This window comes from Neophocaena asiaeorientalis, unplaced genomic scaffold (assembly GCF_003031525.2).
Source record: "Neophocaena asiaeorientalis asiaeorientalis breed wild unplaced genomic scaffold, Neophocaena_asiaeorientalis_V1.1 scaffold655, whole genome shotgun sequence".
In the NCBI taxonomy this organism is placed as follows: Eukaryota; Metazoa; Chordata; class Mammalia; order Artiodactyla; family Phocoenidae; genus Neophocaena; species Neophocaena asiaeorientalis.
In genome coordinates, this window is record NW_020171857.1 from 632,601 (window position 1) to 646,357 (window position 13,757).

At 40.7% G+C, this 13,757-nt stretch overlaps 1 protein-coding gene across 2 annotated transcripts in view; it reads left to right on the top strand.

Annotated features, from left to right (window-relative positions):
* Positions 1-13,757, top strand: part of GABRB3 (gamma-aminobutyric acid type A receptor subunit beta3) — a 233,224-nt gene that overhangs the window by 193,364 nt on the left and 26,103 nt on the right. For both annotated transcript variants that reach the window (XM_024741782.1, XM_024741780.1), the window contains exons 5-6: positions 2,786-2,868; positions 5,462-5,599. In XM_024741782.1, the coding sequence (XP_024597550.1) occupies positions 2,786-2,868; positions 5,462-5,599 (221 nt within the window). The remainder of the gene's footprint in view (positions 1-2,785; positions 2,869-5,461; positions 5,600-13,757) is intronic.

Consider the following 13,757-nt stretch of genomic DNA (forward strand, 5'->3'; position numbering starts at 1 on the left):
GTGTGAGCGCATGCGTGTTGGGGATTATGCAACTAGAGCTCGAATGTCACTGGGGCTTCCCTGCCCTTGGTCCATCTCCATTAACTAGGCTTGAGTTCTCATTCTGCAGACTATGAAATACCCTCCTATGGTTTCTACAAAGTCCCAGGGGTGCAAAATTTGGTCATTTCACTCAGAAGGTCCAGTCCCCAAACCTGTCATGAGTTTAGCCAATGTGGATGATGGCCTTGTGGCTCGGGGAGGGGTTCTGGCCTGCTGTCCCCTTCTTGATCTCTTTATTCTCCCCTTTCTTTTTTTCTTGCCTTTCTGTCCCAGTGGCAAAAAGACCTCTTTCCTTCTTCCACTGTGTCATGAGTAGGCTCTTATGACTTACTTTCCACCATAAGAGGGTTTTCTGTGTATTTTTTCATAGGAAGAAGAGTAGCACATAGATGTCTATACCTTATTCCTCAAGTCAATAGGAATAGGGCTCCATATGATAGCCAGTATGATGCCAGAATGAGAACACAGGACAACAGCTGTACTAAAGGTACTCACCAATTCTACTAGCTTCATGCTTCCCACTTCCAATGATTCCTATGAAACACTCTACATAATATCACAATACATGTGAGTCTCCAAACAATTTGGATGTGTGTGTGTGCACTTGTGTGCATGTATTTTAATGATGGTGATTGGGAATAAATAAGGAAAAACAAACAAAACATGGTAATCTCAGTTACTGAGTCTTCAAGTGAATAGGTATTAAAACATGTAGGAAAATTTAAAAATTTGAACATTTCCAGTAGAGATCTTTTTCTTTTATTTACAAAAATTTGTAATTTTAGCAGAACTTTCTTCTAATTTTGCCTTGTAGGCATCTTGTATGGATGTTGGGTTGACAACCTGCCATAAAACATGCCAGAATTTCAAAGCGTGAGGCTGATTCTTTAGTTGGCTAGGAAGTCAGATGATGTAGAAAAATATACCAAAGAGCTATGTGTTGACTTCAGATAGAATGTAATCCACTCTTTGGAATGATAATTGGAAGTGTTATGACATTTGGAAAGGACACAGTTTCACCATTGGTGTGGATCTTATAGCATATGTCTGCACGGCACTTGCATGCTATTTGCAAAGAAAAAATTAGCGTTGTCCCATGATTGGCAAATAGGTTGACGTTTTCCTTCACTGTTCTTCTCAGTCATTGAAAATTAGAACTTTCCTCAACCTGCTGCTTAACCCAATGCTAATAGAAGGACATGCTTTACTCCTATTCCTTTAGCACCGGCACTTAGGTTCAGTGAGACAAGCCCAATATAATTAGCACATGACTGGTGTCTGATGGGTGTTTTGGAGCAGAACTTGCTCATGTTGCCTGAGTGGTAGGAGGTTTGTTGTGAATGTTCACATGGAAGGCTGGTTTGTTGTGAATGTTCACATGGAAGGCTGTCTATAGAAAGCTCAATACTGGGCTTCGAGAAGGGTGGAGTCTAGAATGTGGCTGGGATTTCAAGGTAAATCTAGGGATCTCAGGAGAAGACATTCTCACTTCTTCCTTCTTAAGACTCACCGTTTAATGAGCACAGCCCGGGCCGCCATTTACACATCTTCCACATCAGCTCTGAGATGCTGCTCCCTGAGATGTGTCGTACATGCAAGGCTGTGTGCTATGGCCCAGGCTTAGCTCTGCTGTCTCCTGAACCATCAACTCTCTGCATTGTCTTCACCTCTGTTATGCTTTCTCATGCCTGACTCTCCAGTTTGAAAATAGCATCACAAGCCTCTAATTCATGAACTTGCAAGTTTAGCTCCATTCTCATCTTTAATTCATTCTCATGGAAGAGAATCCCTTTAGCTCCATTCTGCCTTTTAACTCAGGCCACATCCTATATTCTTGTTCAACTAATGGTTGGCTGTGCTTGATTCAGGGACCCAGCCCAGTCTGGTTAGCTGGGACTGTGGTGCAGAAGGGATGGGATTTCGAGAAAGAGAATAAAACATGGTAGCCTAATCGTTGCATTTTCAACAGAGGCTTTGGGTAGGTTGGTTTCCCTAAAATGAGGCTTTCGGCAGAGTAGGAAATGAACTTGACGTTTCTCGAAGTGTTTTATCTCCATGTACAGTGGGTTTAACCATTGCACGGCAGAGGCTTAACCGTCCTTGGGCCACGATATAAATTCTTTCCATGGCTGCAGCTGACCTCAAGGGAAGCTAACCCAAGTTTTCATTCATAATCAATAACATAGAAGCCAAATGTTCTCTTTGAAAAGGTAGATGATCCTGTGGTGAAAAGCCCTGGAGCATTAGCCCAAGAGGCAACTATAATAAAACAGAATCAAATAGAAGCTTGGCTCACATTTCCAGAGTGCAGCCTGTGGAGTGGGAGCTACTTGAACACTTCGCACTGAAAGTCAAAGAATTAAATTGTAATCTAATCAATGTTGTTACCATTGGTAAGTTTTCTCTGTGCTACAAAAGTTAGAGCGTCACTAGACAATGAGGCAGAATAAAAACTGAAGACAAGAGCTTCCTAAGAAGCCCCTTTCTCTTCCTTTGATTATCCAAAGTCAACAAGTTTGCATGAATAATTTTGTAATTATATATGTACTGCTTTTTTGGATAAAGCTGGCCTACAGTATAATGAAAACTTGTCCGTTTAGTATATATCATGAAATATGTTTAATCAGGTGTGCTTTGGGGAAGGGGTCCTACCTGAGGGTTACTCAGTGTTTATCTAGAAGCAGTTTTTCTGCTGTATTTCTCATCCCATCTTTAATATCTGCCCTCACTCTGTGTGTTTCAGAATCACCACGACCGCAGCATGCATGATGGACCTGAGAAGATACCCTTTGGATGAGCAGAACTGCACTCTGGAGATTGAAAGCTGTGTGTATCTGTATTTCTTTTTCATCCACTTTGTGTTCTAGGCCTTTTTATCATTATTTGGCATGGCATATATAATTTTCTTGACATAGTTTTTAACTATCCTAAAGATTAGAAGTTTAATCCTCCACTCTGCAAATATCACTTTCATGACAGAGAGAGGGCAAGAGAAAGAGAGAGACAGAGACAGAGGCTCAGTATAAAAGAATCCTCCACTCTGATCTAAGAGAGTCTGTTTGCTATGCTGAAATAAAAGAAGACAGATGCTCTTCATCTCGACCCCTTCAGTGAGAAGAGAGCAGACGCCGAGAGGCGGTCCCTCTCAATGTGCTTCATCAGGCACAAGTGGCTGTACTCCTGGGACCCTCTGCAGTTGGAGTAAACCTCATTTCCCATTAGGAGCTCAGCTTTACAAGCCAACTATTTCTACATCTTGGCAATTTTCTTCAATTTGAAGAGTATTCAGATGCCTTATTGATAATTCAGTGTTGAGTGATACTTCTCTGCGAGGGACGAGAGCTGCAGCCACGTAGTCTAAGAAGAAAATGTCCTGCTCCCTGACCTGCAACCCTGGCATATCCGGATATGGCTGCTGCTGTTGTGTCTTCCCCTGACCCACCAGAGACTGGTTTATCATTAGCCTCAGTTGGATTTCGGGTTGTCGGTATTTGTATTGAATTTTGGGGGGATGGCAAATGACTTACTTTGCAGCACATTCGATGCATGTATAGTGAGAAGTGAATGCCTTGGTGAATGAACACACTGGGAAGCTGTACTGGTGGCAGGCCAGTGTTTAGACCCCTCACTGTGCCCCTCACTTTCACACGGCATCATGGCCCTGCTTTCTGAGAGCTGTGCTTTCAGAAGGTGAGGGACGTGAGATCATGTGGCATGATGCATAGTATATTTAGTATGAAGGCTCAGGGGAAAGATGATGGTTTCCCAATAGTTGAAGGGCTACTTTAGGAAGTTAAGTAGATTCTGTGTGGCCAGAGGACACAACTCCAATGAGTTGATGAGAGTTTCAGCAAGGCAAATTTGGGATCTAAGTGAGGAAGCAGCTCCTATTCCAACTGTGAGCCGTAGTGAGTGGCGTTGAAGAGTGTAGATTCTGTTTCCTTGATGTTTAACCAAGGTGGAGGATGGGCAGGAAGGTCCGTTGTCAAAGAGATTTCCTCAGAGTGTGTGAGGTCCCTCCCACTCAGAGAATTCACGATTAAAGCAGTTGAACAGAAGAGGGATTCTCCCAGTTTTCTGGTGACCTGACTACACACGTGTGCAAAAGTTTTTATTAAAGTCAAGATGCAAATGTATGGAAGAGTTAGCCAATTGAAGATCTGGATGTCCTGCTGGGGGGCATGTAAGCACTGGGCACAGCATGCTGATCTGAGCTACAGCCAGAAGACCAGAGGGGCTGGACTGGGTGGGCAAGGGAGTGGGCGTGGATGTACTTAACAACGCACACAGGGACCAGTCCTGTGGGTTCTTGGGGTCCTATTAAGGACTTTGGACTTGTTTTGCTAATTGCATTGGGAAACATTTGAGTGCTTTAAGCAGAAGAGTGACTTGGTAAGATGTGTGTTTTATTAGCGATCGCTGTGGCCGCCAGGTGAGAATGGAGTGTAAGGCAGTCGGAGGGAAGGGCAGAGACAAAAGGTGTGCCCACCGTGATCCTGGAGGTAGGACAGCAGACAGGACCAGGGAGCCAGCAGGGGCTGTGGGGGGCAGTCATCCCCACAGCTTTGGTCTATTTGTTTGTCTAACATCAGATATTTAGTATCTGCCTCTTGTTGTGTTATATGTTCAAATCAAAAAGTCTGTTATATTCATAGGCTACTTTTCTACAGGTGTGAGTTTTAATTTTTCTTACCGCTAAAGTTGACCTAATTCTTTAGAAGACTCCTGGGTGCTACAAATAACATCAGACACTATTGTCCTATTTAGTCATTCTCGGGAAGCATTGATTAATTACCGAGCAAGCATGAGACCATGCCAAGAGTTGGCTTTGGAGCTATAATCTGGCAAATGACCACTCCTCTTTCTGCTGAGACCACTGCTCAAATCTCTAAGGGCCAAGAGGGTCCCTACAAAAGGTGTTTCTAAGGATGGCCAAGCTCATGGCCAGGAACACCTCATGACACCATCCAAAAATGCCTGACTTTATCAAACATTGATTGGTCAAATTCACCCTCAGTGTTTTAACTTTTTAATAGTTTTTGAGAGAGCTGCCTTTCTAGAATTCTTCATACTCAAGTTCTTACTTTTTCTTCCAACTATCTTATTCAGTGCTATGAATATGTTTTTAATTCATTTATGTGCAAAGTCGAGGCCAGCCCTACAATTAGGCTTTGCAGACAGAACTTTGGTCAGAGCACTCTGCCTCCACAGTTTCTCAGCCTGGTTCAAATCGGACAGCAGAGGTAACATGAGAATATTCGAAAGTTAGTTCTTTGATGATGCTTCTTTTCATAGACAAGCACATCAAACAAATTTACTTCAAACATGGGCAAGCTGTTACTTCCATTTATTAGTGACAGTTTCTTTAGACAAAATAATGCTTCACTTCTGCCATGTCCTTGCTTCTCTCTCCTGGCAGATGGCTACACCACAGATGACATTGAATTTTACTGGCGTGGTGGTGATAAGGCTGTTACTGGAGTGGAGAGAATTGAGCTCCCACAGTTCTCCATCGTGGAGCATCGTCTGGTCTCCAGGAATGTTGTCTTTGCCACAGGTGAGTCCTGCATCCCCTCATACTCCCTGGAAAGATACTGGCTGCCTGGCCATGATGCTATCATTGTGAAATACCCTGCTGCTGATTCACAGTGCTGAGTCAACCAAAAAAGGACTATCATCAATATTTCATCATTTTCTCTACCCTTTTCTCTGTATCTAGAGGGGATGGATAAGCTTTGATGGGTAGGAAGGAGCACCTGACCAGGAGATGCTCTCTGTACTGGTTATTGAAAAGTTAAAAGACTGAGGGTGAATTTAACCAACCCAGCTTTCATTCTGGGCAGACAAGAGGCCACTGATGGCCTTGGAGGCAGGAAGGAAAGAGAGGGAGGAAGACCTGAGGAGGCAAGTGCTGTGCTGTCAAAAGTAAGAGACCTTCTCCCCACTTCTGGGCTGGCAGTCAGCCCTGGTCCAGGAACCTGGGCACCTGCGGTTAGTGATGCCTCTTCAGACATGGTCATCTGCTCCTAATATCATCTGGGAGGCTGCCCTGGCCTGGGTTTCATTGTCATCTTTGTTTCAACTGTCCAAAGACAGAGTAGTTATCTTCTACTCTCCTGTCTGAACTTGCTGAGGTTTTATTAAGTTCCAACCATGTCTCTCACAATGGGAAGTGCTTTCTCAGTGTTCTTACTGAATGCTGTGCTGTAGCTGAGAGAATAAACAAAAGCGCTCTGTAAAGTGTAGGGTATTCTAAAGACCACAAACTCTGGGTGGAGAATTCTCCAGAAAGCAGAGCTGGGATCTCCCATCTTGGCTTTCTCCTGACAATGTAGCTTAAACCACACCAAGTGGATGGTGGTTAGCCCTGGTCCTGTGCCAGCATTCATGAAGCCTGCGGCCTGCACTCTGCCTGTAGCCTCTATCTTGAATGCCTGTGACCCATGGCCACCTTGAATCTCTTCACCTGGCCACCTTCTACTCATTCTTCAGCTTCATCGAAATGCTCTTCCTCTGTGAAGGTTTGGCCCCTGCTCTGCCCACACACTGCCTCCCCAGGTTGGCTTAGGTGACAGCTCTGCATTCCTTCAGTGCTGCACTGACCACCAGTGCCTGCGACTTCAAGGAGACCCTTCCCATAAGAGAGGCCTGTCCTGGGCACGGCTGACCCCACTCCCCGTCCCCTCCTTGTGGGATGCCTGCCATGCTGCGGACATGCAGCCAGTCCACACTGGGCCAGTTTCTCTCCTCTCTACCTCAGCCTCCAGAACAAAGGGACATGCAAGTGGAGACAGAAGCCTGAATGTTTAAGGTCCATCTTCATGGTGGTGCCACCTTCTCCTGTGTTGCAAGATGTCCTGCAAATGTGCTTGCAGTCTCTGTAGAGTATGCACAGAGGTGCTCACCTTGGGTGGGTGGTGAGGCCAAAAGGCACATGGGCTTATCATTAAGGAATAGTTTCCACAACCAAGAAAATTGCCCTGTGATGTGTTGCAGAAAATGATTTATTGCTTTTAAAACTGGATTTCAAACTGTTCCATGCTCCAAATGATGTGAGCAGAGGTCTGCTCAGAACGCAGGGATAGTCTTGTCTTGGTGTAGGAGTCCTGCCCATGCCTGCCTTTGTCTAGAAGATTACAGATAGGGCTGTTAGGGCACTGCCAGGAGGCCCTTTTTGCATTTTCATGCACCCTCCTTGAAAGCCTGATGAGGCATCTGTGGAGGGTGTGGTGCTTCCATGGGAAACTGCAACCACATAGAATGGCCTTCCTGAATCCTCTTGCTCAAAAGCACTGGAGCCACTTTTTTCTAGGTGCAGTCTCTGTCTTTCTTTTAACTATGTGTATGGCAGAACATATCCTAAACACATCTGGAGAAGATACACAAGATCATGCCCTCAGAATGCAGTGTTGAGTCCTCTTTTCTGTGCTCACCAAGTTTCTGCATTTGCACGGTGTCACCAGGAGCTCCGTATCAGTCAGTTATAAACCTCCCATCCTTCAAAGACCCTGCGCTTTAAAATTATTCTAATTTGCTTACTTATGTAAAAAGGTCATAAGCCACATTGTTACAAAACTATTTCAAAATTAAATATTATACTAATTTATTTTCCTTTACACAAGTGTTCTGAATTAATGAGATTTCAATCAGTAAACTGGACTGAAGGATTCTGTAGCCTGAAAGAGAATTCTCAGAAAGGGGATTAGGAAAGACACAACACTCTGGAGGTTTCTGGAGATGCTCCTTCTCAGGGTCATGCAAGCGAAATTCTGTGGCTGGCCCACCTCTCCCTTGTCCTGCCTCTTTGAGGACCTTGTGAATGGCGTCTTGCTGTGGTTTCCCAAGGTGTAGAGTCCTAATCCACCTCCTGGGTAACATGAGGTTGCAGGCTGCAGGGCAGGGAATACATACAAAAGGAGTCGTGAATATTCACTCAATGGCTGGCATGAACTAGGCATGGGGCTGAACCCTGGGTCAGAGAGGGAACAGGGAGTGTCTGGTCCAGTGGGACTGTTCACAGCCTGCAAGCATTCAGCAGTGTGCCCCGGATGACATCAGGTAGCCTCTTACCTAGTGGGGTGTTTAGCAGGAATTGAACCACAGTAAGAGAGAGCTCGAGTTCAAGAAACAGTATGTACAAGGTTTAAAGACTCAGACCCTGGAGCCAGAACTGCCAGAGCTTAAGTCCAGACTCTGGAACCTTCTAGCAGGGTGACCCATGATGATCTCTCTGAGAAAAAGAGGACATTGATAATATCTATTTGGTAGGATTGTAGAGGATTACATGAGTTAGTATAAATAAAGAGCCTAGAATAGGGTGAGCACTGATTAGCTTTCATTAATTAAATTGCGTGGGTCCAGGAGTGAGACATATTTTGAGGACTCTGAGAATAGACACTCCAGTGGCTGCCCAGAGCTTTAAATATTAGAAAATGTATGACATTATTCTCCTGGATTATTGAGCATGATGTAACTGACTCCTAATTGCTTGTCTGAGGGTTTCTTAAGAATAGGGCTTGTTTGGGGTTCATATTTGTATCCCTAATACATATCCCAGCATCTAGCCCACTCAACAGTTTGAAAACTGCATGGTTGTTGAATTACAAGAGGAAGTTTGACTGTCATTACTAAGTATGTATTCAACCCTAATCAAATGAATTGTTTCTGCAGAAGAGATACTATATAAATTAATAACATTATATGTTCAAATATTTAATGTACTAAAATATGATGTTTTAAAAAGAAAAATCCACATAAAACCTCTTTGTACCTGGGGAGGAAATTAAGTATGCCTTTGCCCAGAAGGAGGGAGCTTTGTTCCATGAGTGCATTTTAAAGAAATAACTGAGTTAGTTCACCTCAACAATAATTATTCCATTTCTGCCATGACTCAGCAAATAGGTTTTGGAAAAAATATTTCGATCCCCTTACAACTCAAAAGAAAATGAAGTAAAACTTTATTACTCACTGTTATTTCTAACAATAACAATGGCATGCTACATTATAATTCATAGCACCTTGTGTTCGAGATTTTTCACTAATGTCCCTGGGAGACTGGTACTTAACAAACAAATTAGCCCAAGTTAAAGTATAGGAAAACTGATGTTCAAGAATGATAATGATTTGACCAAATTTACACAGTAAAGCTAGAAAGGACAGAAATTAATCCACAAGGTTCCTGACAAATAGGAAACCCTGATATATTTTTTGACAAAGATTTTTAAAAACTAATATTTTTAAGCTTTATTTAAATGATTATTTTCCATACTTTTATATATTAATGTTATAAGGGTTGTTACACAGCGTGTAGCTGTTGGGATGACAAACAATGTCTGCTGTGCCTGTCCACGGCATCTGTGTGATTCCTTCCCTTACTTTCCATTATTAATGGGCTGTACATTCTTTTTTTTTTAATTTAATTAATTAATTTATTTATTTATTTTTGGTTGCGTTGGGTCTTTGTTGCTACACGCAGGCTTTCTCTAGTTGCAGCCAGTGGGGGGCTATTTTCGTTGCAGTGCATGGGCTTCTCATTGCAGTGGCTTCTCTTGTTGCGGAGCACAGGCTCTAGGCACGCGGGCTCTAGAGCGCAGGCTCAGTAGTTGTGGTGCATGGGCTTAGTTGTGCCACGGCATGTGGGATCTTCCCAGAGCAGGACTCAAACCTGTGTGCCCTGCATTGGCAGGTGGATTCTTAACAACTGTGCCACCAGGGAAGTCCCTATGAGCTGTACATTCTTGATGAGCAGTGCTTTTATGCAAGTTTCTAAAATGGATGTCGGGATTGGAGACCTCCAAATTCTTAATCCAGAGACCTAGAATTGATTCATCCAATGTCCAGAAATCCTTCATGGCAAGAAATGTGCCTCTGCCTTCCAGTCCATCCTTCATTTTGCTGGCAAATTAGTAGCCATGCAACATTGTTTGTTTTTTTATTGACATATAGTTGATTTACTATGTTGTGTTAGTTTCTGGTGTACAGCAAAGTGATTCAGTTATATATTTATACTTTTTCATATTTTTTTCCATTATGGCTCATTACAGGATATTGAATATAGTTCCCTGTGCTATACAGTAGGACTGTATGTAGTAGTGTGTATCTGTTAATCCCAGACTCCTAATTAGTCCCTCCCTTACCCCCTTTCCACTTTAGTAACCATAGTGTGTTTTCTATGTCTGTAAGTCTATTTCTGTTTTGTAAATAAGTTCACTTGTATCATATTGTAGATACCACATGTAAGTGATACCATATGGTGTTTGCCTTTCTCTGTCTGACTTCATTTAGTATGATAATCTCTAGGTCTAGGTTGCTGAAAATGGCATTATTTCATTCTTCTTTATGGCTGAGTAATATTCCAGTGTGTGTGTGTGTGTGTGTGTGTGTGTGTGTGTGCGTAGATATATATATATAGATAGATATCTATAGATAGATATAGATAGATAGATAGATTACCATGTCTTCTTGATCCATTCATCTGTGGACAGATGGACATTTAGGTTGCTTCCATGTCTTGGCTATTGTAAATAGTGGTCATGCAACACTGTTTTCATGAAGCCACTTTTCAGCTCCAGAACCTGTGATGACTTGCCTTTGCCTGCAGCAGCAAGGAATCCAGTCTCCTTCACCATGGATCCACATCTAGCTCTAACCTCTCCTCTTCAGTTTAGCTCATAAACATCCCCAACACAAAGCTTTGTTTTAGTTGCTGCATTCATCTCTTCTCTCCTCCACTCACTCCTGCATGCTGCCTAAAGACTTTTGCTCCTATTACAGCCCACATTTGATGTATTCTCTTCCTCTTTTTTCTATTCATATCCAGTACATTCATCAGTGGACAGTTGAAACACCAACATCTCTGATTGGCCTTCCTTGAGCATCTCTGCCAATTATCCTTTTCCTTTGAAAAGCTTCGAGTCACAGTCTGACTGTATCATTCCTCTATCAATTGTCATATGTTATTACTCTCACTCTCTTATATATCTGGCGTTCATTTAAAATCTTCTGAATTAATTCATTTGTTCATAACCATATGTTCAGGATTCCCACAAAATACCAAAACCCCGATTACAGATTCTGCTTGAAAGTCAAACAGAGAAGAGAAAAAAGAAATCTTTCATTAGATCCGTGGTATATCATTGACTATTTAAATCCACTGGATTTCTTGGAAAGTCCTGAATCTATTAGCAATATTCCTTCTTGATTCAGAGCTATATTTTTTAAGGAAAGAGTTTATAAAGTGAATACTCAGATCATTCTTTAGCACCTACAGTCTATAGAATTAAGCCAAACCTGAAGGCATGCATGGGGAAGTCTTTCCAAGAAGGAAAAGGGAGACCAGATTAAAGAGAAATAATGAAAGAAGGGAGCAGCTTGCTGTCACCTAGATGTGAGATTACCTGATGTTTCATTTCTGCTTTAACCCTAGAAATAAAGTATGTTTTTACTGCAGTTCACAGATTTCTACTTTAAAGTGTGATCTAGTTCTCTATGACTCATTAGTGGTTTATGGTTGAATTTCAGAAAATACTGAAAATGTATTTTTAAAAATAAGTGCAAGTTGAGATTAGTCTTTGAAATCTTTTGATTAAAACCTGAAAAGATATTGTCCTTCTATACAAGCTTTGGGAATTGTGTAAGAAATTTTTACTGAACTTAGCTTTTAAACCTGTTCTAGATAGGCAAGCCATAATTATTTAAATGTTGGGGTTTGAAAACGTCTTTCAAAAAAACTTAGCAAAGCAAGTATTATATCATTATTTTCTGCTTACTGAAATTAAGCCAGTGACTCAAGCAGAATCTCAATAAAGGAAATATTTTCATTCTTTTATCTAATTTCTACTTAGTTAAACATAATAAATATACATGTGTTGCTGAAGTACTTGGGATGTGCCAGAAATATCAAGTTGAATGACCTTAAAGCAAACAGATCTCAATTCATTAAGAAATATGTGAAAATTTTACGTAAATTGTCAAACAGAAGTTGGTGGACCTTCTAAAAGAATGTAATTAATTAAAGCAAGACACTCCTAGAAAGGTTTAGAATTTTTCTCATGCTTTATTTTTAATACAAAGACTTATAGATTTTTATGACTTTAAGGATAATCTTTATAACTTTTCTGTATGTGTACATACAGAAAAATATTTAAAATATAAATATAGTACTAAGTGAATTATCAGAAAATGAAAATCGTGTAAAAAAGGAAAATCAGGTCAAAAAGTAGAATGCTGTGGGCACTCCCAAGATATACACTATGACCCCTCCTAATTTCTTTACATCCCTCCTTCTCAAAGGAAACCACTATCTTGTTACAGTATAGTTAATTTTGTATTTTTGAACTTTATTGAATGGGATAGTAGAGTTTAACTTATTTTGTGACTACCTTCTTTAATTGAACATTATGTTTGTGAAATCCATCAGTATCGCTATGGTTCATTTATTTTCCTTGCTATACTACTGTGTAAATACACCACAATTTATTTTTCCAGTCTACTGCAGGTGGAGATTTATGAGTAATGCCACTGTGAACATTCTTGTACTTGTTTTCTTGTGAATAAATGCTCACATAAATGTTGAGAATATGCTTAAAAGTGTAACTGTGAATGTTCAAGCTTAATGATTATGCCAACCTGTTTTCCAAAGTGGTTTTACTAACTTACATTCATAGCAGTAATGCCTGAGTGTTCCTTTCACCCCACAACGACCTTGCTAATATTTCACATGGAAGTCACCTGTCGGATGTTGGGTGATGTCTTGTGGTTTTAACTTCCATTCCTCTGAGTGCTAGTGGGACTGAGCACCTTTCCCTAATGGCTCTTTGGAGATCCTCTTTTGTGAATTACCTATGCAAGTCTTTTTGTGTGAATTTCCTGTCAATAATTTATTGGAGTTATTTATAAATTCTGGATGCAAACTTATACAGGTATAATGTGTTACAAAAATGTACTTTTTACACTGAGAACTACAGTCCACCTGGAATTCATTTTTTGGTGAAAGGTGTGAAAGTTTCATTATCTTCCACAGCATCATTGCGCTTGCAGCAACACCTTTGTCGTAAATTGTTTGTATGTGCATCGATCTGTTTTTGACTTTGTATTCTGTGCCATGGGTTTATTTATCCATCTTTGTACACTTCCCTCACTGTGTGGATTGCTGTAGCTTTTAAGTAGAGCAGATCCTTCCTTCCCTTTCTTTTTATTTACTATTGATGATTATTTTTAGCCCTTTACATTTCCATAAAACTTTTATAATCAGATCATTAATTTTCATTTAAAAAATGGTTTGGCTTTTTATTGGGAATGTATTAGTTAATTTAGTGAAAAGTGACCTTGTTATAATTCTTTCGATCTGTATATATTTTATCTCTCATTTTGGTCTCTTTAATTTGTCTCAATAACATTTAGAGTTTTCTGTGTAGAAAACTTGTACATCTTTGTTAAACTTTTCTATATGTTTGATATTTTCTGATATTATAGATGGTAAAATTTTCTTAACATAATTTCTTATTTGTTGCTGGTATATAAGAACACAATGATTTTGTATTGAACAACCTTGCTAAAGTTTTATTACCTCTATTAATTTATCTGAGATGGTATTTTTACCTATTCCTGAGCACTGGAGGGGCCTTTGTACATTTGGATTCCATATTTCCTCATTCTGACTTATATATGCTATTGTCATTATGTCTTATAATTTTATATATATTTTAAACCCTGTA